This window comes from Sciurus vulgaris (genome assembly GCF_902686455.1).
Source record: "Sciurus vulgaris genome assembly, chromosome: X".
In the NCBI taxonomy this organism is placed as follows: domain Eukaryota; kingdom Metazoa; phylum Chordata; class Mammalia; order Rodentia; family Sciuridae; genus Sciurus; species Sciurus vulgaris.
This window is the reverse complement of record NC_136471.1, coordinates 17,076,060-17,101,592: the sequence shown is the minus strand read 5'-3', so window position 1 is coordinate 17,101,592 and position 25,533 is coordinate 17,076,060. Positions and strand designations below refer to the sequence as shown.

The following is a 25,533-nucleotide window of genomic DNA, read 5'->3' as shown; positions in this document are numbered from 1 at the left end:
AGAAGTTTGCAGAACTTGTCAATGTGTCTCTCTGAACCCTCTAGTGTATGCCTTTTTCATGTAGAGGCAACGTCAAAGGCAGATGAAGTCTCCTTGATTCTGGCCCCTTCTCCCTCTGCCCACACTCCCTCTTCTTCAACTACACTGGCCTCTTTGTTGTTCTGTGAACAGACTAAGCACAACCTCACACTTTGCATTTGATGTTCCCTTAGGGATGAGGAAAGCAGGTCTCCACAGGGCTTTCTCCCGCAGGGTTTTGCTCAAATTTCACCTTATCAGAGAGTTCTTTTTTGACTACCCTCTATATATTAGTGCCCTACCCAAGCATTCCTGATATCCCTTTCCCTGCTTAATTTTCTTCATAGTACTTCCCACTTTCTGACATTACACATATAATGTGTGTGTATATGTACATACATACAACATGTGTGTACTTATTTTGTGAAGGCAAGGATTTGGTGTTTTGTTCACTTGAGAACAGAACTTGCAGAATAGTGCCTAGAATATATTTGTTGAATTAATGTTGAAGTAGGAATAGGAATGTCCCTGGGGTTTGGGGTCTGAATGATGGTGCCATTTAGTAAGATGAGAATGGATACCCCCTGCTCCTACCTCCTACTGGGGACCCTGAATAGCTTCCTGTATTTCAGGTTCATAGGACTGTTCACTTCATGGAAGCCTCTAACAGGTCCAGAATTCTAGGGATCTGGACTCCCCTTTTCTTTCGTAGGGGGAGAAGAGAAACTAGAGATAAGCCAAGTTGACTCTCGGTTCCTAAGATGGAATGTGACATCAGTTTGATCTAAGCCTCATAACTGATATTTCAGTTGTTATTGACCCCATGTATGGTTTTGAGCAACAAGTTGACCAGACAATATCACACAGTGCTTTTTTTTTTTAATGCAGAAAGAAAAAGAGCTATTAGTTTTCCTCATTCCTGCAGGTGCCCAACCAGGTTGACTTGTTGGAGTGCATTTTCTGCATTCTTAATAGATAGCTACCAGGAAACGCCTTGCACAGCCCCAGCTAGAGAAGTAGAAAGTAACAAAAGTACAGATCCTGAGCTCCTGCTTCCTTAAGCACTGAGCTGCTCTAAAGCAGGCCAGGCAGCTCTGGCCATCAAAGCCACCTTTTCCCAGCCATAAACTCTTGCTTTGTCTCAGGTGATGGTCCAGAATTAAGGTAAGAGAGGTTGGGGACTTTGTGGGGTGGGGGGTGCGGGGAAGAGGGATGGAAATTCAACTGGGAAGGAATTGGAGGGAATCACCCATTTTGTTCAATGAGATACAATCTGGTCCCTTTGGGGTCAGTTCCAAGTGATCACTGGGACAACCAAGCCTTTTGACTTCCCACCCTGTCCCTGCTGTGCTAGGTGCAGGTGGTGAAAACATTCATGCAGTGTCCCTGTGGTAGAATGGAGGCCAAATGGCTGGTTTCAGATTCCGTGTTCAAAGATTTTTTTTCACAAGTTTGGGCAGCATTTCTAAGTACCTCGTAGCACTGGGTGTCTTTATATTTTGTGACTGACTTTCCCTTAGATGTAGCTTTGCAGAATCTCCTTCTTATAGGTCAGGTCCTCCTTTTCTAATTCACACATGAATAGAGACCCCTTACAGAATCCATTTGAGGATGATATTACTCAAGTTTCTCTAGAGGTGCCATAAGATGCAGTTCTTCATAGATGAAATTGAATGACAATTTTTCAGAATATTCTTTCATTTTAAAAAGATTTAATTATTTTTCCAAGTCAGGATCTTGCTATGTTTCCTAGATTGGTCTCCAATTCCTGGGCACAAGTAATCCTCCCACCTTAGCTGCCTGAGTAGCTGGGACTAAGGCACGTGCCACCATGGCTGCTTAATTCTCAGTTTTAATATCTCTCAAATACAGTTTTTTTCCACTGGGGCTGAGTACAGTCCATGGAATTGCTTGTGACCTGGATCCACAGAAGTAACCCACAGTTTTCTTTCTGTGTGACCACTGTGAAGAGGGAGAGAGAGACAGAGGTAGAACTTGTGGTTTATTGAAGATCCCCAGTTGCCCAACGGTCTGAGCCCTGCAAGGCGATGGTGCTGAAACATCACCTTGGAATTTATCTCTAACTCTTCTTGGCTATTAACAGTTGGTCTGTGGTCTCTGTCGACTCTACCTTGGAGATTAGGAACATGATTCTGACCCTGATGTCCCAAGAATCCAGCCAGTTCCTTACATGTGGCTTTCAGAGGCAGTCAGCAAAGAAAGGCTGCAAGCTGGGTCAAGTCTAAGCCTAGAGCAGTGGGCGCTGGCAATTCTGAGCCTAAGAGGGTGAATCCTCCAGAGGTGCTAGCTGGTCTTTAGTGGCTTCAGGTGGAGGTTTCAAGGAAAAGCCATGAGAGAGTGTACAGAGTTTACTCCTAGATTCCATGAAGGATACCATGTGGCTGGGTTAGTGATCTAGCTCACTCATGCCCTGCTATAGATTAGAAGCAACCCTGCCCCACATTTTATAGATAGGGAGAATGAGGCCCACAGAGGGGAAGAGACTATCACAAAAGGGTAGTAAGAATCAGACAGACATTGGTGCCAGAGAATCCTAGGTTCAAATCCCAGTTGTACCACTACCTAGCTGTGTGACCTGGGTCATTTATTTCACCTTCTCTAAGCTCCAGCTTTCTTATCCATAAAATGGGGCTAATAATACCTACTTTGAGGGTTATAAAAATTGGAGAAGATATATGTATAGCTTCTGGAATAGAATAGGTATTCTATAAACTGTAACTTTGAATGTGTTGTCTATACATTTATCATTACTTTATAATTCACAATACCTTGGCTGTATTTCTGCAACCCCAATATCTGAGTATATCTTGTGCTTTTATTGAGGAATAGTTCACCCACAGTTATGTGCACTGATCTCAAGTGTACAACATGGGCAAATGTATACTTCCACATGGTAACCATCACCCTCATGCCTCTTCCTAGTCAATCTCCACTGTTCTGACTTCTATCACCATAGATTATTTGTGCTTGTTCCATGTAAATGTATGTTCCTTACAATATGTGGCATTTGGTGTCTGGTTTCTTTCATTTAATGTTCTTTTGAGATTCATCCATGCTGTTGTGGGGACTGGTACTTCCTTTGTATTGCTGAGCTTCATTCCATTTTGTGAATATATTACACCTAGTGTATTTGTTCTCCTGGTAATAAACATTTGGGTAATTTTCTTTATTTGTTTATTAGAAATAAAACTGCTGCGAACGCTCACGTACAACTCTTTATGGGAAGGTAGCTTTTGTTTCTCTTGACCCTATGTACCTAAAAGTAAGATTGCTGGGTCATAAGGTAAGAAAGTGGTGGTTCACATAGTTTTTCAAATAAAGATACAATTGATTTGATTTTTAGGTAGTACCTGGCTATGCTTAGCATGACTACCAACCAGGAGAAACAAAACAATAGTGTTCAATGAAAAACTTCTGGACAATGTAATCCAATTGTGACTAGGGCTGGAATGACTCTGACAGAACTTTTTGGAAGGTCTGCTCACTGCCAGATCCCTTCCCGATGTTCCCATTATGATCTGTTGACACTTCTGTTAGAACCATCAAAGACTAGGGTAGGCTGCAGAATTCACACATTCCAAATCCTTCATTTATTCTCCAAACCCAAGAGTAATATGAAGCACAGAAAGGCTATGTAGTTACCCCAAAATCACACAGTTGGGGAAAACCCCAGATCTTCTGACTCCTAATCTGCTATAATTTCCTTGTGTTGTGCTTTCTCTGCATGAAATGACATTCAGTCATTCAGCCATTGTTTACTGATCACCCACTTTGTGCTGGGTAGCAGGGATAAAGAAATGAATAAGAAATAGTCCCCAATCTCAAAGATCTCAGAGACTAGAGATGGAGGCAATTTATTCAACTCCAGTTATTGAGTTAATGAATAGACTAAACACATCTTTGGTCAGCCACATCATACATCAGCTTGGGTGGCTCCAGGTAAGAGGAATCCAGACAGGCTACATCCCTAGTTAAAGAAAGTCACAGCACGTCTTGAGTGCTCACTCTGTGCTTGGTCCTGGACTGGAAGCAGATGGACAGCCTCTGTCTTCAAGGAGTTCACAAGGTAGGATAAGTTGATGCCACCAAGGGATTCCAACTTGAAGACTATTCGGCAAACAGTTATTGAGCATCCACTCTGTTCCAGGCACAATTCTAGATACAAAGGATATGATGGTGAAAAGAACAATGTTATGATCTTTCAGGAGCTTTCCAGTAATGTTGCTGCAATATATTACCACACATTTTTTGAGATCAGTATATGGCTCAGAATATATCTGTCTGCAGGCCTTAGAGCTGGTATTGTTTGTAATTGTTAAGTTTCTAAGACAAAGTCTGGGTGGATGCAGGACACTATTTTACATAGAGTAGGGTAGAATTTGATGGGTTTTATTCTCTTGCATGGAAATGGTCGTGATGGAAAGTAGTGCTTACCATGCAAGCTGAAATTGTCTAATACCCATTGCTTAGCCAAACTTTCTAGGGGAACCTGTGCCTCCCAGTAGTTTTGGGCTGACCTTGGCTCATTCATCTGGGAAGAAGACACTTCTCCAGAAGGCAAATTACATTGTTATTTGGCTTCAATGTCCTCCAGACACATTTCCTATTGCTTTTCCAGTTATTTTGCTTCACAATTTTCATTTGTAAGAGAAGGCCACCTTTAACTCTTGGCAGAGTTTTATGTTGTTTTCTGAATGTTGATCATAGTGGGCTCCTCAGTTGGTCATAGCCCAACACAACTTTGTTGTTGACCTTCAGGAATTCAGTGACTCCCCAGGGCTTCAGTGAGAACCTGTACTTGGTAGGAGCAAATTGCTTGCCCTTAGGGATGGTGCTCATCCAAACAACAGCCAAAGCCCTTGGTGAAACAGTACCAGTAACTTTTTACATTTAGTTTGCAGCTTTCACTTGTGTTACCCACAATGGCAGAAATGAAGAAGACTGACATCCAGCAGCCCAAAGATCGACAGAGGCCTATCAAGACAGAGTGGAATTCCCAATGTGTCATTTTCACCTATTTCCAAGGAGACATCAACAGTGTAGTGGATGAGCACTTCTCAAGAGCTCTGAGCAATATCAAGAGGCCCCAGGGATTGAACTCTTCGAGCCAGAGTGAAGATGTGATCCTAAGGAATGGTGAGTATCTAGGGAGGGAGGAGGCTGGAATTTCCTGTCAAGGCTTTCACTGTAAGCTCAGTTCTTTGATGTACTTGATGCACTCCGCATGTGTATGTTTGCTAAAGGCAAGTCGCACTGCCTAGTGAGAAGTCACACCCCTTCTTAGGAGTTTAATGCAAAAATGGACACTGTTTGATCAAATTAGTTCACTTATTTCATTATTTCCTCAATGGTGTTCAGTGCTAGGTTCTCCACTCAGCACACAGTCAGAGCTTCAAGACTGTTCACTGTTACCATCAATCAGTAGTATTATTATTGTTATTGGCCAGAGGGCAAGAACAGTAAAGGATCCATGATAAGATAAAGCATGTCCCGGGTGCTCTCAGCCTTCTCTCAACCAGTAGTGGATGATCTGATGAGCAAGGGTGGAGACCAGAGGGAGGCAGATAAAGGGTCTTGCCACATCCTTCTCCCATCCTTCTTGGGGTCAGGGGTGTGTATTGCTCAAGAGAGCTATGTCACAATGTGTATATCAAAGCAACCAGATTTGAGGGAAAGTATGACTTTAAGCTGATAGGGGCCACAGTATGACTTTCAGGAACCCTAGGCACTTTTGCCTTCATGGAGCCCTTGCTCCATAAAAGTATTGAAAGTTACATTTGAAAACTGTGCTGGTATAGAGTCGAATGTAATGCAAGATGGATTCCTTTAATATATGCAGTACTATTATCATATTCAACTTTTTCTTCTGATTTTGAAATGTTACAACACTTCTGTGAACCCCTACAACTATTCACAGGCCCTAGTCGTTGTGCCTCCTGTGCCTAATGGAGACATCCCTACCTGCCAGATGTGAATCGATATGGCTCCCCTTTACCTTCTTGAAAGGTGCAAATGGACCCAAGTGTGATTGATTTGAAGTGATTTTTATTGCTGTTGCCCAACCCACAAGTAAATGTCTTGCTTCCAATGGAGGACCTGTGGGCCTCCAAGTGGGGCACTTTGTACAAAATGGACACATGGGGTCTCTTCCTGTGGGCAAAGAGCTCATCTGTTTCCAGATGCTATCACTCTGGTTCTGCTCTTTGGGTTTGGACAGGGTAGTGATATATATCTAATGTACTCTCTATGGCAGAATTAACTTCTTTCCTAGGAATTACTTTTCCAGTCAAACGACATGATTTTCTCAGAGAATCTTGTGGGTTAAGTAAACCTGTGGAACGGCATGAATTGTTTGGCTGCTATGGTAAAAATGATAAAACCCCACCCTGTCACTCTGTCATCTTACACTGTTTCATTTTTTTCTTAGCATTTGTCACCACCAAACACACCATATATGTTTTCTTCTTGACTCCTTTGCACCCCTTTAGGCTGAATTCCATGGCGGCAGGACTCAGTCTGCTGCTTTCCAAGTATGTAGCACAATGCCTGACTTATGGGAGGCACTTAATAAATATTGCAGGAATGAATGAAACCATGATTTGAATCACAGGGTATTGATCCTACAGATGGACTATGTAGCCTGCTTTCTGATGCCAGTAATACAATGCCACAGACTGGGTAAGTTATAAAGAAAGGAGATGGTTCTTGTCCAAGTTTGAGAGCTCACATCTGGTGATGACTATCTTGCTGGCAGAATCCCAAGACTGTGCAGACATCACATGAAGGGAGACTAAGAGTGCATGTGTGTGTTCTCTGGTCTCTCTTCATCTTCTCATAAAACCACCAGTAATTCAGTCATGGGGCTCTACCCTGATCACCTTATCTAATTTCCAATCATCTCTCAAAGGCCCCACCTCTAGACATGATAGATTAAGTGTCCACCCTCAAAATACCTCACAGTGGACATTAAATCCCAAAATGAATTTCAGAGGGAACAAGTTGTACTCAAACCACAGGGGTCACTGTGAAGAGGGGATACAGTGTGGTGCACAGCTTTAGAACTAGTTATCCTGATGCCAGCACAGTTCCATTACTTCTTAACAGTATGATTTTGGGGCATATCACTTCATCTGCCTATGCCTCAGTTTCCTTACTGCTAAAATCAAATATTATTTAACTATTGAAGGGTGCTTTTGGGGAGTCAATGAGATAATGTGTGTCAAGTAGCAAGTAAGTGAGTGCTATGTAGGTGTTAGTAACTTTTGTGGGGATAATGCTTTTGAATGACTAGGATTAAAAACATTAGGATCACAGAGCAGCAGGCCTCTCCCATAACCTCCAAGGTTCGGGGGGGCGTCTTACTGTGTGGCTACTGTCATGTTTTCTGTGCCTTCTGACTTTGAATTCTGTGAAGCCTCTGCCTGCTAAGGGAATTTGGGCCTGGCTCTGTTTCTAGGCCAAGCCAGCCTTCACAGGCCAAACAGAGGGGTAGTTTTCTTCTTCTCTTATCTTCTTGTTGCATTTTCCCTGTTAGAATCTCACAAATCCCCTATGAAGATGTTGCCTCCCTCATACAGGGTGGTGTGGGCTAGGCAAATATTTGTCTGGTGATTGAGCAACTGAAGGAAAGACTGTCTCCCTCAAGGCCCCTCTTATCATAGCTAGGAGTCAAGTTTCTCACGAACTCTGCTGCCTCAGGGGAGGGTCCCCTGAAAGAAGTCCAGGCCTACTGAGATTCTTATTGGACATGTTAAATGAGACATGAGCTGTATGTACAGCTTTGAAAATGGTGGGAAATCTATAAAGTGGCCTTTCATACAGACTGTTAGTTAGCATCCTCTTAACCCCTGCAGGTCAGCCCCAGCTAATCCAGACTGAGGAGAACAGGCCCCTATTCATGGGCTCCCATCGAAGACTTGCCCACATTCTAAGGGCACTCTGTCAAGTCAAATATGTAAAGCCCAAACACAGAGACCTGTTTGGCTAGGAAATGCCATTGAATTTCCTGGCTTCTCTTCCCAAATCAAAGTTATTTTTAAGTTTACCTATGTATAATTTATATGGACTGTACTTCAGAAAAGAAAACATAGGTTGAAGATATCTTGGAATGATCTTCCATTTCAAAGGACATTGGGAATTTTAGGTCAGTACTTGGGAAGCTTCAATAACTGCAATTTCCTGGGGGACACAGTCCCAGTGTACATCACAGCCCATATTCCTCCTGAACCATCCCCAGTCCCAGTCTTGAGCAGGCCTGGTAACATGCTCAAGAGCTGTTGAGAGAAGAGAGGGTATATACCTGACCACCTAGAGATCTTCTATAATTCATCTCAAAGGGTCCCATCTGCTCTTCCTGCCCTCCATCTGCCATGATTAGCAGAGGTAGGAAGAAATGCTGGGTTTCTCTTTTACTGTGAATATGTATGTAAGCTATAGTCATGATGGCTGTTTATGGTGCCCGTGAATATTGACAATTTGTGCCTCCTTTCCCAATAAGGGAAAGGAGTCTGCACACACACATATTGAGCTTCCACTAGGTGCCAGACACCATGTTAAAATTATTACATTTACTTCAGTCCTTAAAACCCACTATGATTTATAAAGTTCAAAGATAAGCAAACCAAATCCATGGTGTTAGAAGACTGGATTTGGTCTTGTTAGAAGATGTTTGCCAGGGTTAGTGATGGGGAGGGCGCCTGAGGGGGCCTTCTGAAATGGTAGTGTGGTTTTGTTACTCAGTCTGGGTTCTCATTACCCAGTTCATGAAAACTCCCCCAACTGCAAGCTTATATTTGTGAATTTTCCTGCACATTGCTTGTACTTCACAAAACCACTTTGCAGTGGGTATTACTGTCCTCATTTTAGAGGAGGAAACTGTAGCCCAGGTATGGCAAGTACTCAGAGATGGGTCACCTTGTCAGTGAGTGATAGAGATTGAAAGCCAGGTCTGGTGGACTCTAGAGCCAGTCTCTTGACTCTACTCTCCTGCCTTTGTAGGCCCTGACAACACTTGAATGGGGGAGAGAGAGAGTTAATATCCATAAGGGTGTTTGCAATGGTTAACATTGTGCCTGGCGCTTTGCTAAGGGTTGTCACATGGGTTATCTCATTGAATTTTCATGCCAATCCTATTGGTTACTCTTACCATGGTTCTATTTCTGGTGAGGTAATTGAGGCTCAGAGTCAAGTGACTTGTCTAAGATCCCACAACTAGTAAGGGGTGGTTATAGTATTTGTCACCAGATGGATTTGTTTCCATGTTCTGATCTCTTAGCTACTCAACTTTCAAGATACAGATCTGTATTTGACCTCCATCTTCAAGGAACCTGCACTAGCTACTCCAGGGAGGTGACTGAGGAGGGATTGGAACTGAGCAGGATTTTCTGTTATCCTGAAACAGGACTTTCTTCGTTAAGCTTTTCCTCTGCTTGTGGTGTTATTTTAACTTCAGGTAATTTTAAGGACTATCTGCTTTGTTCCTGGGTTGAAAGAATGAGGGTTTAGTGCCACCAGGCAGAGAGGGCAGAGTCAATGCATGCAAACCAGACAAGCCAAAGTTTGAACTCTTGTAGGACAAGATGTCTCTGTGTGTGTGTGTGTGTGTGTGTGTGTGTGTGTGTGTGTGTTTGTTTCTGGTTTCACCTTCATCATAAAGTAGGACTGGTCTTAAAGACACACACACACACATTATGGATTGGTCTTCACAACTGTCACTCATTTTTTGGAGATTCATTGATCAAGTGATTTCTCAAATTTTTGCTTAAAAAATAGCTTAGCTGGGTGCAATGGTGTATACCTGTATTTCCAACACTTTGGAGGCTGAGACAGGAGTTTGCCCTCCTACTAGAGTACAATCTCTTTAAAGATTCTGCTACCTCTCACATTGTTTCACTGTAGACCTAGTTTCCAACATGTCATGGAAGATTCTTTCTCAAAAGTTAGCTTTTTTTCTAATTATAAAAATAATATGTGTTCATATCTGAAAATTTAGAGAACGCAGATACACTTTTGGGTAACAAAAACCACATGAGCATCTATGCACACCTACTAATTTTTACATGGCATCACTTTGCATATCCTGCTTTTTTTAGTTGTCAATGGATCTTTATTTTTTTTTTTTAATTTATTTCTGTGTGGTGCTGAAGATGGAACCCAGGGCCTCACACATGCCAGGGCAAGCACTCTACCACTGAGCCATAACTCCAGCCCCCTGCATATACTGCTTTTTTTTTTGACAATAAGTCCTATACATTTCTTCATTTCACTGGATGTTATACAGTGAAATTTTAATTTCAACAGTTTCATTTTATAGATGTATCAAACTTACTAAAATTTTTGAACATTTAGGTTATTGTTAGTCTTTTACTATATTATAAATATCTCTTTGAATATCCTTGTAGCTAAATGTTTGCATGCATCATGAATTACATTTTAAAAATCAATTGTTGTAAGGGAATATCTGGGTGCTATGGTTTGGGTATGCTTTAAGTATGTCCCCCAACATTTCATCTGTTGTATGTTAGTTAGCTTTGTGTCACTGTGATCAAAATACTTGACATAAACAACCTAGAAGAGGAAAGATTTATACTGACTCATGGTTTCAGAGGGTTCAGTACATGGTTGGCTTGCTCTATTGCTCTGGGACTAAGGTAAGGCAGAACACCATGGCAGAAAGGTGTGGTAGAGAAAAGTTGCTCAGCTTATGACATCCAGGAAGCAGAAAGAGACAGAGAAGAAGGGGCAAGAAACAAGATATAGTCCCCTCAGGGCATACCTCCAGTGATCAGCATCCTTCAACAATGCCCCACCTGCCTACAGTTTCCATCACCTCCCAGTAGTACATTTGGATATCAATGGATTAATCCACTACTGAGATCAATGCCCTTATGATCCAATCACTTCCAAAAAGTCCCACCCCTGAACATTACTACATTGTGGACTACACCTTCAACATGTGAGTATTTTGGGGGACATTCCAAATTTAAATCATAACATGTTGGTAGCTTGGTCCCCAGTGTGGCTATATGAGAACTGGAGGAATCTTTGAGATGTGAACTCTAGTGAGAAGTCATTGGGGGCACTGCCCTCAGAGGGATTAAGGTAGTTCTCATGGGACCCTAAGTTAGTTCTCATGAAAGTAAGTTGTTATTCAAGAGTGAACCAGATCCCTGAATCACTCTCTGGTTCCTGTCTCACCATATGATCTCTTTTTCTTGCAATTTCCCCCACCATGAGGCCACCCACCACAATGTTATACAGCTGGGAGCCTTCACCAGAGCTGGTGTCATGATGTTTGAATTTTCTGCCTCCTATACTATACAAATTACCCAGCCTCAGGCATTTTGCTATAACAATGGGAAAAAAGATCAATACACTGGATCAAAATGTACACAAAAATTTTAGGATTTTCATACATACTGAAAAATTGTTATCCCAATATGTCACTCCTCAAGTCCCTGTAGTGTGTGAAACTGCCCAACTTACTGCATTCTTTGGAATATTGGGGAAGCCAGTAGCAGTATGAGGTTTGGAATTAGACAGCATTCTCACGTACTGACCGTATGGCCTTAAGGCAAGTTACTTTAACCTCTCAGACTCTATTTTATCATTTGGGTTACTGTGAGGATCACATGAGCTCATGTATACAGAGTGCTAAGCAAAGCAACTGGTCCATAGTAATCACTCAATAAACAAAATCTATCCTATATTTATAAATTGTTCCTGCCCACTTCTGTTGTCTTATTCCCTGGGAATGGACACAGACTGAGCAAAGTCTTCTAAAATCTCTCCTTGATAGCCAGTATCTACTCCTATCCTCCACACCAGCCCTGAAGTGCTATAAATTTTGTTGCTGTTGTGGGCTTACCTGCTCAGTCCTTACTTTCTTTGCATTCTCTGGTACTAAGTGACTTATGGCAGGGTGGATTGTTAGGCCTTCTACCTTAATTACTATCTTGATTTTTCCTGGGTTGATTATGCTGCAAACCAGTAAAGAGAGACAAACTGGGTTTATAAACTGAAATGATTAATATATCAACAAAAGAGCTACTGTTTATTGAGTTCCTAGTATGTACCAGGCACTTTGCTAAGCCCTTTGCATGGATTGTTTTATTCAGTCTCACAACAGTCCCAGGAGGTTCAAAGGTGGGAGGGGGCTTGCTCAGTGTCACATGACTAGGAAATGGAAGATCTGGGTCTGGACTCCAAGCTTGTCTGACTTCAAAGTCTGTGCTTCTAACCATTTTGCGTGCTCCTCTGTGCAATATGGAAATTTTCAGTGGGAAGGTGTGTATGTGTGTGTGTGTGTGTGTGTGTGTGTGTATGCACGTGTGCACATGCATACACACGCACACAATGTGTGCAACCATGTGTATGTGTGTGAATTTTGTGTGAACATGTATGTCACTGCATATGTACACATGTGAATTCATTGAAATGGTATTTAGTCAGGTCCTACCATATGTCAAGAACTGTGCAAATTCCTGGAGACAAGATGGTGAACAAAAGAGAAATGATATCATCCCTCTTAATGTTTACTGGACAGTGGAGGCCAATATCAAATGAATGAATGAATGAAGAAATGATAGGATTACTGCTATGAAGGATAAACATATTGTAGTCACAGAAAGGAACAAGAAAAGAACAGGAACTTTGGACTATAAATCCAGAGAGTCTTCGGGGAGGGTAGTGTTTACTTTTTGTATGTATAGAAATTAGTTTGGAATAGGGAGTCACAGCCATCATACAAGGGAGCCAGGGCCATCATTCAGGGATAGAGTGGAGGATAGTCCTCTGGCATGGAGGGAAACTGTTCAGTGCTTCTAGAAATTTCAGGGCCTTTCAGAAGCATATATGGGTAAGAACAAGTGGTATCTCTGAGTGTGTTTGGGAAGCAGGGGGAATGGCCTAACAGTTTCACCTAAAGGGGTAGAAGAATGGGCAGAATAAGAAATGGAGACTAGTACTCTCTGGAAAGGCCTGGTTTTAGGACCAAGGGCCTCAGGAATTCTAGAGGCATGGATGGGACTAAGAGGTATGGTCTGATGTCCAAGGTTGGAGTATATGGAGTAAAAGTCATCTGCATTCCTACTGGAAGAAAAATCCCAACCTACCACAAGTGTCTTTGAATCAAATGTTCCTCACATACTCTCCATCTGTTAATGTAGTTTGGGGTTTGAAAAGGCTGCAAAGTCACCCCTGGGCTGTGTTCATTCTCTCTCTCTCTCTCTCTCTCTCTCTCTCCCTCTGTAGCTAAGAAGGGACACTTGAGTTGGAATGTCACCAGTCACTTCTAGTAGCAGGAGTATCCTTGAAACAGTTAAGTATATGGTCTAAGATATTCTCCTCCGCCCACTGTGAAGATGGGCATGGTTGTCAGAGAAGTTGGCTCAAAAAACCTGAGAAAGCATGGCCAACCCAAATGTAGTGTTTCCACACTATGGGCCACCAACAATCAAGCCTTGTCTGGAAGAGTGAGTTTTCCCAAGCTACCTAAAGGTATTGGGTTGTGGTGAACTCACAATTGAGACACCCCATTCATCCCTCCATGCTCCCATCCAAATTGTACTCTAGAGCACCAAGTGACCACATAGGACCATGAACATTGGTACACTACCAACTCCCCTTAACATTTCAGTTAGAGAATTCTGGTAGAGAAGCAGTTAAGAAAAATATTCAAAACACCATGGGTCCTGCTTTCACCATCTCAAGCACTCAGCAACCACCTAAGTCATATGTATGAGATCTGTGGGGACAGTCCAGATGGAAACTGCCCATTTGTCAGAGGCTAGGCTTTGTTTCCAATTTGTGCTTAGGACATGCAGTACCCTCATTCAATATGAAACATGGACAGTGATTATATGAAATCAACTTAATCATTCTGTTTGTGCCACACAGTGCCCTGAATTGCTACTGGCCTGGAGATATCAGTTTTCAAAAATAACATTCATCCCTAAGAATACACCCTAATGTATCTTCTTGTCTTTGATTTCATTAGAAGACTCCAACCATTGCCTATTGCTCATTGTGAATGGTATGTGATGTTGAGCAGATTGTCTGCCACCGTAGGTTTAGGCTTCTTTTGCTTTTAATATCTGCTACACAGAAAGCTGAGGTGTTGGGTGGGGCCACTCCTGTAACACTGGGTTGTCCTCTCAAATGTTTCTATCTTGTACAAAATCCAGTCAAACTGAACTTTAAGGAGAGCTAAGGAAAGGTGCCCATGGAGGGAAAAGGGCCCAGTGTCTCAGGACCTCCTGCCAATCTTCCTTTGTCTTCATCCTCATGTCCCCCTCCTCCAATATCTTGTATAGATGAGAGACTCCATGATTTAAGCATCATCTGGCAGAGTTATTTCCCTCCTGCCCTCTTGTCTGAGTGGGTGTTGAGAATGGACAAAACATCCATCTATGCTGTAAGCTATCTTAGACATTGGAGGTAGCAGATTTAGCTATTAGTTATGATAGGCACAATTAGCATAGTGTCTATGGGACTACAGAAGACTTCATTCCCTACTAGTCAGTCCACACAGACTTGGCAAGAAGAAACTAAGTTGCCTTTTTCATTTTTTTATTTTTTTGTACTGGGGATTAAACTCAGGGGCACTCAACCACTGAGTCACATCCCCAGCCTTATTTTGTATTTTATTTAGAGGCAGGATTTCACTCAGTTGCTTAGCACCTCCCTGTTGCTAAGGCTGGCTTTGAACTCACCATTCTCCTATCTCAGCCTGCTGAGCCACTGGGATTACAAGGCATGCACCACTGGTGGCTGGCTGAGTTGCCTCTTGACACTAACAATTCTTACTTTAAAGATGAGGTCCAAACAATTACTTTTTCACCCATTACTCATTGCTACAGTTCAGTTCCCTAATGGGCTAATCTCTTTGCCACCTTAGTTCAATCTCTTAACATCCCTGTGCCTCAGATTTCTCTGGAAAATGTGGCTTTAACCCCTAGAGTTTTATTAATGACCAACTAACTGTTGCCTGTTTAATAGCAAAAGACAAGTGTTAAACCCTTTATAATGTTCTATAGAGTCCTTCTATTTGGTGAATTTAAAACACTAACTATGAAATAAAGCTAAACAATATCAGCAACTAAACACAAATTAAACACTTTTACTTCTAAAACGTTTAATTAAGGGGCTAATTTGACAAGGTAACAAAAATGTATGTGCAGAGTTGCTCACTGCAATGTTGTTGATATAACTTAAAAAATAGAAGCGACTGAGTTGCCCACAAATATGACATTTGTTAATCCACTATTTTCATATACAGGAATAGTGTATACCCATTTAAAAAGTTGGTGTTTGGCTCTGTTCATTGCTATGGGAGGATATTTGTATATTTAATGAAGCAAAATCAGCTTTAATAATGATACATGTTGTGAAGAGAATGTATACATGAATAGACACAAATCCTAGAAAGAAATAGGACTGAAGGAGTACGAGTGTTTATGAATACTATGATTAGTGTGTATGTGTATTTCACTTTTTAAAAATTTTCTTCAAGTTAAAAATACAGTATGTATTAACCTAAAAAAACAGGTGCATCCATTTTAAAAATGATAAGTAAACACCTGACATGTGTCCTACATCTTTTCTTCCAGATGGTGACATGCCACCAAATCAGTGGCGTTTCTCTTCTCCATGGACAAAGTCACAGCCGGACGTGTCTCATGCAAATAGCACCAACAACAGCAGCTTGAATGTATCTGGTCCTGTGGCTGTGGATCAGTATCCACTGTCCCTGCCTGAGGCCCCCTCTACTCATCCTCGGGAGCTGTGGCATTTCCCCTCCCTAGCCAGCCCCAGGTCCCCAGAGCCTGGCTACTCTCATGTCTTTCCTGATGGGCACCTGGTTCCAGAACCCCGGCCTGATGGGAAATGTGAGCCTCTCCTAAGTCTCCTCCAGCAAGACAGATGTCTAAACTGCCCTCAGAAATCTGCCACGAGGGAGGATCGCAACCCTGTCCAGATAGCCGGAAGCACAGGATTGCTTCTCAACCTACCTCCCAGATCAGTCCACTGTAAGGAAATGCTTACAGATACATGGAGGATTGCCTCCAATGGGTTGTGGTCAAGAGTGAGTTGGCATTAGATGGGTGCTAAGGCTAATTTCTGCCACTCTGGATATAGGGTTTCTGCTGAGGGATGGAATGTTTTATATAAATATTACACATATTTTCACTAGGCTTCATTAACACTCACAGTTTTATGGTTAAAGAGTCACATAGATTGCCAGCCAGATGGAATTGGCCCTCAAGACTCACTCCAGTCTGTTGACTTGGCCTTTCCCTAGAAAAATGATGGACTGCTGCCTGAAATTGGAGGGTCCCACATCTACCTCATTGGGAGCCATTAAATAATCTGTTTGCAAAACAGAGCTCTGTGACGTACCTACAGGCTTGAACGTTATGCTCCAAACAGGTTGAAAACTTGCAATGATGCCAGGTTCCTGGGCAAAAACAAGGGCAATCTATACCAACCATCTGCTCCACACATTAAAATTCAAAGCGACTGAAGAGGCAGTCCCATTGCTGCCTGGAGACAGCTGTCTGTGGCTTCCTGCTCGGTTTCCCTTGAGTCATTGCCCCCTGATGGCTACATCTCCCTGAACTGAAAACTCTTTTAAGGATCGGTCACTTTTTCATTTACTCACTCACCAAACAAATATTTAATTAGGGTCTACTATATGCAAAGTACCCATCAGAAACAGGACTTCCTGTATTGTAAAAGGACAGAACTGGAATGAATTATGCTTTCAGTAAAAAAGTATCTACTCTGCTGAAAGATTGCCCTTCCTAGGAAATACTTGTAATAGCATATATATGTTATATGTTTATAGGTTCGTGTGGCCAAGTCTGCATTCTGTTCTCTGGATTAATTTTGTTTTGCAATCCTCTAGTCTGTACATATCTGTGGTTCTATGCCTGAAAGAAATTACTGGAAGCTGCCTTTACTGTGAACTAAAGATATAGTACACAAAGAGCCTGTTAAGCATAGCCTGCCTAAGTCCAGCACTGGGTTCCATCCTAATGTTTCACAACAAATTTCTCATAAAATAACTTTGTGTCATTTCTAGAGTTTGATTAGCAATGCATGCAGAGAGTAAATCGTAAAAATGTCAAGCTTGGGATACCAGTGAAAATTTCCATCCTATACCCTTTTTCAAAATCTTATCCTACTGGATTCAGAGGGAAAATCAAACCAACTGTGTTTGTGTATACGCCTGTGCAGACACATAGCAGAACCCTTATTCAACAGTCGGTTAGAACACGCATGGCTCAAATCATCATCTTTCAAACATAATGACTGTATACACTTCAAATCCAATTCAGCAAATATTTAGTGAGCCTATACTATAAGCCAAGCACATTATGGCAAACAAACTGATAATACAGGCATTATCCTATTCCTGAAAGCTCTAGACAAAAATTCATGAACAAAGGTTCATCATCAAAGTCTCAACTGTTGTGAGCTCTTCAAACGTTCCTACTAATGTTGACAATCAGTCATATTCACTGGTGACTCACCAGGAACTGTTGAGGAAGTGACCTTTAATTAGGAACACTGTCTATAAGATGGGAACAAGTTCCAAGAGGCCTTAAGAATAGAAGCGTCTTTGATTTTTCATGTTACGAGAAAATATGCCAGGTGTCCATACACTGAGAGACAGGCCATCTGGGGCCCCTGGGGGCCTGCTGGGCACTTTTTAACCCAGCCCTTTTTATTCTTTTTATTCTTTTCCAGGTAAGAAAATATATGTCTCCCCCAGTCATGGACCTGCCAGTCCCAGCCTTGCAAATGAAAGTAGGTATCCAGTTCAGCCTTTGATAGTGGGGTTCTGTATCCTGAGAACAAATTTGAGGAGCTTATATTGTTAAAAATCAAGGTCCCCAGAAGCTTATAGGAGCCTTGTTCCTATTATTTGGGATTCCCATGGATAGAATTGGTTTCATTGAGTCCAAGTACTTCATATCTTATAAAATTTCTTACATATTTTCTCATTTTGATAGAGAAGCAACTCTATTGAGTCCTTTTCTCTGAGCCCAACTTACCTGAGGTAACCAAGGTGACTCACAATAATGAACAAATCCATGAGGATTAGCTTGCTTTGTCCCAGATGCTCAGTTTTCAGCTTAGCACATAGGGCCACTCCAGGACTCTGATCAGGGAAAATATGACTGAAGCCCAAGACAAAGACTGTGGGCTCCATGCTCAATTTGAAAGTGGAATTCATAGGAACTTCAAAATCAGGGTAACCTGGGTGAAGGAGAGGATCTGCATGATATAGGTTCAGGATCCAAATCCCAGCTTCATTACTTTAGCCTCAGGAACTTGGTCACATTTCTTAAGGTCTCTATGCCTCAGTTGTTGTATTTGTAAAGTAGGGGTAAAAACATTGCTCACCTTATAAAGTTTCTATGAGCATTAAATGAAATAGTGTATGCAAATACTTAGGATGAAGCTTGGCACATAGTAAGCCATCAAAATGTGTAGGATTTTTGGAGGGCATCCTGGGTATCCCAAACTATGTTCCAGTTGTGTGTTTCAGAGAGGACCAAAAGGAAGAAACAGCACCACAGCCCGGATTTCAAGCATTTTACAGTCCAGTGTGAAGAGGGGTTGAGGGTGATATATAGTCCCCCACTAAAATGTCAGTTCAATGAGGACTGAGACTTTGAAGTGTGTACTGTCATGTCCCAATACCTGCAGGAATGCTTGGCACAGAGGTCCATACGTATTTGTTGAATGAATGAATGAATGCTAGAAACAATAAAATAACATTTTAAAAGGAAATGATGCAGGGAAAACCTGCCCAAATAGTAAAACTTCATCTTTTTGAGGCTGTTGTGGAAAACAAATCAACCAATCATCTTCAGTGATTAACTAGGTGAGGAGAGACATTTAGGGCTAGTTGGAAGGTCTATGATTGAGTCAGGCTTTACTTAAGTTCAGGCCCAAGTTCAGCTCGCAAGTCAGGACTGTGATATCTCCTAAGTATTTGTTAATAGTTTCTATATTATTTTATTGAAAGTCTTGGAATTACTGATAATGTAATGATGCTTTCTATTGTTCATAGGCCCACAACAACAACAACATTTATTGGTGTTGACTCTGAGCCAGATACCAAACACATCATTCTGCTTAGTCCCCACCAAGAACTTGTGATATGTATACGAGTATATCCTAGGTAGTTTATGCAATAGATATTCAGTAAATAATGATTGAATAAATGAATATCTCCACTTGATAAATGAGGAATCTGAGTCTCAAACAGCTGAAAGGACTTGCCTTCAGATTACACAGCACTTGCAAATGATAGATGTAATATTGCCTCTTTGTTCTCATGGTGTTATATAATCCTCAAAGCAATTCCAACTTAAATAAATTGCATAATAGTAAAAATTAGTGACGGGTGAGACTAATTCACTCTACATGGGTTTACTGTCAATCTGTGGTTAGGACACTATTCTAGCATAAAAATGAGAGATGCAGAAATTTCAGAAAGCAAGCAAAAGAACAAATAGCAATATTACCTTGGGAAAAGGGTACAGGGATGACCTTCTCTTGCAAAGAGGATTTGAGAGAAAGCAGGGAAAGGGTGTGTGACTATGTCAACAGTCTCAAGCTTGTCAGCCTAATACTATTGCTCTGGGAAGAGGGAGGCTGCATGGAATATAGAGGGGAGAGGGAGACCTTGGAGCTCAAGGAAGGTGACCACAAAACCCAGCAAAGCCAGGGTTCTTAAGGATGACATCAGTCTCCCCAACTTGCCCAATGTTAAGATTCACTGAACTTGTTATCTGCCTGAATTATGTGCCCCTCTTCCTGTGGGGTAGATCTGGTATGAGACACAGTTGCATCTGCTTGTGTTCTAATTCTTTACGGATTTTATATTAACTTCATTTTGAAGTGACCCGCATGAACTTTTCAGTAGGAGTTCTTGTTCCAAAAGATTTCCAATGTGAGGTTCCAGATAAATATGCTGCAACGGAAGTAAGACAGAGACTCTCCCATCCCTCCCATATGGACTTAACCCCCTCATGTACCTATGAGGTAGGAATCATGTGGCGCCAAAGAGCAATCAAAGCCAGAGGGTGGTTGGAGAGAGGTTAGAGAGGCATTCTGGAGGTGAGTTCCATAAACGTTGGTGCCAAAAGTTTTAGTGGGTTTATTTTGTCTGTAGAACTAGACAGTGGTTGTACAGTAGTACTTCAATATATACAGATATTTGCCAGAAATATTGCTATTATATGTATTGGAGATGTAATAGTGAATAAAACTGTCTTGGTCCCTGTACTCACACAGTTAATAGTTTAGTGGGGAAGATATATTTGCCCCACCCCCAGAAAAAAAAGAAGAAAACAAAATATTTCCAAGTTATGGTAAGGAAACACTCAAAATGTTGAAATAGTTTAAAAAAGATGGCAGCAACTTTAGATAAGATGGTCAAAGAAAGCTTCTCTGAGGAAGTGTCATGAGAGCAGGGACCCAAACAAGTGAGAGAACCAGCTTTGGGAAGAACTGGGCAGGAGATGGAGGGAGGTAGAGGAAGCTGAATTGTGTGTGAGGAATGGGAAAAAAAGATCAGTGTGGGTGGAGTTCAGTGAACAAAGGAAGAATGTGGCACAAAACAAGGCTGGAGAGGTACGCAGAGGCCACGATGACACAAGGGCTTTTGCCTAAAGTTGGGAGTTTAGATTTGATATCCTAAGTAACTTGAGGAGTGATGGGAGGATTTTAAGTGTGAGTCAGTTTGCATCTAATAAGGTCACAGAAAGCATTGTGGGAGGATAGATGGGAAAAAGGCATCAATGAAAAAAGAGATGAGTTAGGAGGCAAGAAGTGGGAGAGAGGCCGGTTGTAGTGGCACATAACTGTAATTCCAGCAGCTCAGGAGGCTGAGGCAGGAGGATGGGCAGTTCAAAGCCAGCCTCAGCAACTTAGTGATACCCTAAGCAACACAGCAAGACCCTGTCTCAAAATAAAATAGAAAAAAGAGCTGTAGATACTACTCAAAGGTTGAGTGCCCCCTGGGTTCAATCCCTGGCACCAAAAAAAAAAAAAAAAAAAAAAAAACAGTGGGAGAAGAAGATGATGGCCTGGGTTAGGGACTTTTAGGCTTAGGACTTGGTAATGGATTTGATGAGTGGTGAGGAGAAGTGAAGAAACTAGCTTAGCTCTTGTTACCTGCTTGAGCGACTGGTTGAAAGATGGTACATGTAGCAAAATGAAGACTGTAGATGAACACAACTCTGTTTTGGCCATGTTAATGTTAAGGTGCCTATGAGACATCTAAGTAGACACATCTTTTAACTAGTTGTGTATGTGAATGACAAGTTCATAAAAGTCTGGGTAAACATTTGGAATTTATCAGTATAGTATATAAATTGCATTTAAAGCCATTGGATATGATCACCTAGAGGATGTAGATGAGAAGAGAGGAGCACAGAGGACAGAGTCCTAGAGCATGCCAATATTTTGAAGTTGGGGACATGAGAAACTAATAGTAGAGATAGACAAGGAGCAACAAGTGTGGTAGGAGAAGAACTAGGGCAGTATGCTATATAACAGAAACTAAAAGAGGAGAGTGTTTCAAAACAGAAGGAATAATCAGCTGAGTCAAAAGCAACCAAGAGGTCAAATAAAGGAGGACAGAAATTTCTATGGGATGTGGTATCAAAGATGTTGTCAAACTTGTTAAGAGCAGTTTTTCTTATGCAATGTGGACAGAAGTCAGGTTGGGCAGTGTTAAAGAATGAATGGGAAGTAAGAAAATAGAGACAGTAAGCACCAGCAGCTTCTTCGAGAAGTTTGGTATTGAAGCAGTAAAGAGAAATTAGGTGACAGCTAAGGACATTAGTAAGGTTTGAAGTCTTTAAAAGAAGGTAAATACCAGAACCTATTTGTTTGGTAATGGGAATGGTCCAGTGAAGATGAAGACATTGATGGTATGAAGGATGGGGATGACTTCGTGGGAGAAATCATTGAGAAGATAGAAGGGTCTTAGAAGTATTGACAATTGACAGGAAGAGAGACTATTGTGTCATTGAAAATACATAGGATAAGAGGGAGAGACTCAGAGGAAGCATGCCTGTGTGCCCTGTCGCTTGCCGTATCATACTGCAATGATTTTGGATGAATGTCCCCCAAGGGGCCATGTGTGAAGACTTGGTCCCCAGGAAGCAGTATTGGGAGATGTTGTGGACTTATAACAGGTGGGACCTAGTAAGGGATTGTGGGACCCCATTAGTCCTTTCCTCTCCCTCTACTTCATGACCAAGATGTGAGTTCTTTCTCCAACAGATGTTCCTGCCATGATGTGCTACCCTCACCACAAGTCCAAACCCATGGGTCCACCTAATCTTGGACTTGGACCTCCAGAATCATGAGCCAAAATAAACCTCTCCTTTCTTCATTAGGAGTCTCAGGTACTTTGTTGTGGTAGTGTGCAGTTGACGATACAGATGTCATGCACTGCTTTGGAACTGCCAATAAGAAAAGCATCACAAGATGCAGTCCCTTGACTTTAGACCAAAACTGTGGACCGAAATAAACCTCTTTTCTTTATAACTTTAAAAAAAAGAAAGTACATAGGAAGGAGGATCATAACACAGACACAAATAGACTTGCAGGCTTGCTGGTGGGGAGATTAAAAAGTACTAATCTATGATTTCCATTTTCCTAGTCAAACATGGGGCAGGTTCATCAGGTAAGAATGAGTATGGGATGTTTGAACATAATATGAAAGTGTGAAAAAGTCTTCTTAGGCATGGGGAAAACAAGCCTGCTAATGGACAAACTAATCAGGATCTCTCAGAGATGAGCTGATATTTGAAATCGTGAATTTCAAGTGGAAGTGGGTCAGCTAACAAATGATGTTGGGTTAGTGTGATGTGCACAGAAGGCAAATGGATGGCTTGTTCAGGGTTGAGATTGTGGTGAGTGAGATGATGGACAGAGAAAAAGGAAAAGGAATTGAAGGTATTTGCCAGTGAGTTATTACACCATGAGATCATGGTATCTAAAATGCACACAGAGGGAAATGGAAGCAGGTGGAAGTTGATGAGCTAGTGGAGGTTATGGGGTGAAGATTACTTAAGCCAGTGAAATAGGAGGTAGTGGTTGTAGTGCAAATGTTTGAAATACAGATTGCAAGGGTTCTATCTGAGTGGGTGCTGACAGAGTCTAGGGTGTGACCATGGGAACAGGTGTACAAGTTAATTAGAGATGAGGAGCATGGCAAAAATCATGGAAGTAAAGCAAAGTAAGGACCAGTAGCAAATTGAAGAGGTAATTCGGTGGTAGAGCACTTGCCTAGCATGCACAAGGCCCGTCCCATCCTTAGCATCAACCAATCAATCAATCAGTCATCAGTTTAAATAAAAGGAATCCCAGTGACTTGGGAGGCTGAGACAGGAGGATTGCTCATTCAAAGCCAGCCTCAGCAAGGCCCTAAGGAACTCAGTGAGACCCTGTCTCTAAATAAAATACGAAAAATGGCTGAGGGATGTAGCTTAGTGGTCAAGTGTTCAATCTACAGTACCAAATTTAAAAAAAAAAAAAAAGAAAAAGAGGAAAGAAAAAAAGAAACCACATTGTCATTATAATACAGGCTCTATTTTTATCCACATTGACAGATGGGCAAATTGAAGTTTTAGGAGGTTAAGTAACTTGCCCCAGTGAGTAAATGACAGTTTCCTCTGACTTCAAAGTGCTTGGTACTACCCAGTAAGCTAAGGTGCAGCTTGACTACACAATAATTCAACTCTATCACCTTTAGAGACACTGCTTCCTTAAACCAAATAATAATGAAGATTTATTAAACATATATGTGTCTGCTGCTGGGAGTTTTATGTACATTTGACTGAATCCTCACCAGAATCTTAGAAAGTAGTTATTAATATCTCCATTTCACATGAGGGCAGTAGAACTCAGATAGGTTTGGTAACTGAGCCGAAGTCACACTGCTAGGCAGTGCTGGGTCCAGGACTCAAGCCTGGGCTCATCTGACCTCATAGCTATCCTCTTTTTCATCATGCTTTTCCTATTTTTCAGGAAGCCAATCTCCAGAGAGAAGAAAAGATCTGTACTTTTATTAACCTCCATTTGAAGAAGAGAAATAGTTTTTCTAAACCTGCTTATGATTTTCTACTGTGAATCCACAGGGTCTAGAGACCTCACTGTCCTTTTCTTTTTCTGGCACTAAATAACATTAAATCAGAAGCAAGTTTCTGCTCTCCCTAAGATTGTGCGTTTCTCTTCCTTGGCAATATGCCATATGAGAGAATTTTCCAAACTTGCTAAGTGATTTCCCAGCATGTTAAAGAGCTGTGCCAGGGTAGAGAGTATAGAGGCCTGCCTGCTTGTTTATACCCACTGCCTTTTTACTTAGAGATCACAGCATCTTTTTTCTCCCTGGCAATAACCTTTGAACCAAGACTAACCACATGGTATTTATTTTATGCCTTTGTCCCATGATCCCAAATGGATTGTTGTTGTTCTGTTTTATTTTGTTTTTGTGGTGCTGGGGCCTTGTGCATGCAAAGTAAGCAAGCAGTCTACCAACTGAGCTATATCTCCAGCCTCCCAAATGGATTGTTGTGTCAAGAACAGCCTGAAGCTTTCAGTCTTCATTAGACTGTGGTCAACTTCACTCCTTCCTGTACCAAAAGCAAAATGAAAAGGAAGTGGGCAAGACCTACCAAGAGTGGGTTGAGGTTGTGGGCTCTCTACATTTCCAACTGAAGTCTGGAAAGAAGCCAAGAAGTCTACATCTGCACTTGATGAATGAAATACTTTCACTTGGAAAATTTGATTCCTCAATTCCAAAAAAAAAAAAAAAACATGATTGCAAATGGAATTATTGAGAAGCCTAAGAACCTAACTTTTTGGAAGTTGAAAAACGTGCCCCTTCCCACATTAGGCCTGTTGCTGGAACAGAATTTGCTGTAGCAAGAACATTTCTTGGATATGGTTCTGTGAATTTCTCTTTCTCTGCCATGATGTTGAGAACTCTGGCATCTGACCCCACATGAATACTTGCAACATCTTTAGTCAAGTTGAAGGAGTAAGGCAAGGCTTGGTTCAAGACATGGCAGCAGAACCTTCCTGCAGAATGTTCCAGATAAAATGATAATTACCGATCTGGTAGACAGCCTTGTGTCTAGTATGAGCTGGGAGTTTGCCCTTTGACAATCCCAGAATCCCCTGCCATCGATGTTCTCTATTTGTGTCCCACTTGCTCTTGAGTAACAGCTAAGAGGATGAATAATAATAAAACTACTTTTACAGATTACCCTGTCCTGAATTCTAAGGTTTTTCACACTCACTCTCTCATTCAAACTTTCCAGAAACCCTTAGATGGACATTATTATATTCATTTAATATCGGTGGATACTGAGGCTTAGAGAGGGTAAATGTCCTGACCCAAATCACATAGTCAATAACAGAACCAACACTGAAATCCTGGTGTCTGAACTCAGTGCT

At 41.6% G+C, this 25,533-nt stretch overlaps 1 protein-coding gene across 7 annotated transcripts; it reads left to right on the top strand.

Moving 5' to 3' along the window:
* Window positions 1-1,035: 1,035 nt before the first annotated feature.
* Window positions 1,036-25,322, top strand: VGLL1 (vestigial like family member 1). 7 transcript variants are annotated; one of them, XM_079124175.1, is made up of 6 exons: window positions 1,036-1,182; window positions 4,934-5,175; window positions 15,648-15,926; window positions 17,791-17,850; window positions 22,351-22,475; window positions 24,103-25,322. In XM_079124175.1, the coding sequence occupies exons 2-5, from the start codon at window positions 4,962-4,964 to the stop codon at window positions 22,434-22,436; spliced, it is 639 nt and encodes a 212-aa protein (XP_078980301.1). In that variant the 5' UTR covers window positions 1,036-1,182; window positions 4,934-4,961; the 3' UTR covers window positions 22,437-22,475; window positions 24,103-25,322. The 7 variants fall into 7 exon arrangements, with proteins under 7 accessions (XP_078980301.1, XP_078980298.1, XP_078980302.1 ...); XM_079124172.1 differs by having other exon boundaries at window positions 15,648-16,067; XM_079124176.1 differs by lacking the exon at window positions 22,351-22,475.
* The last annotated feature ends 211 nt before the right edge of the window (window positions 25,323-25,533 follow it).

Bases quoted from the DNA above. Each gene is read 5' to 3' on its own strand.
- VGLL1 (XM_079124171.1), top strand. From the start codon at position 4,962: ATGGCAGAAATGAAGAAGACTGACATCCAGCAGCCCAAAGATCGACAG. The intron at 5,176-15,647 runs GTGAGTATCTAG...CTTTTCTTCCAG, and splicing joins AGATGTGATCCTAAGGAATG to ATGGTGACATGCCACCAAAT. The intron at 17,851-18,595 runs GTAGGTATCCAG...TGTGTGTTTCAG, and splicing joins TCCCAGCCTTGCAAATGAAA to AGAGGACCAAAAGGAAGAAA.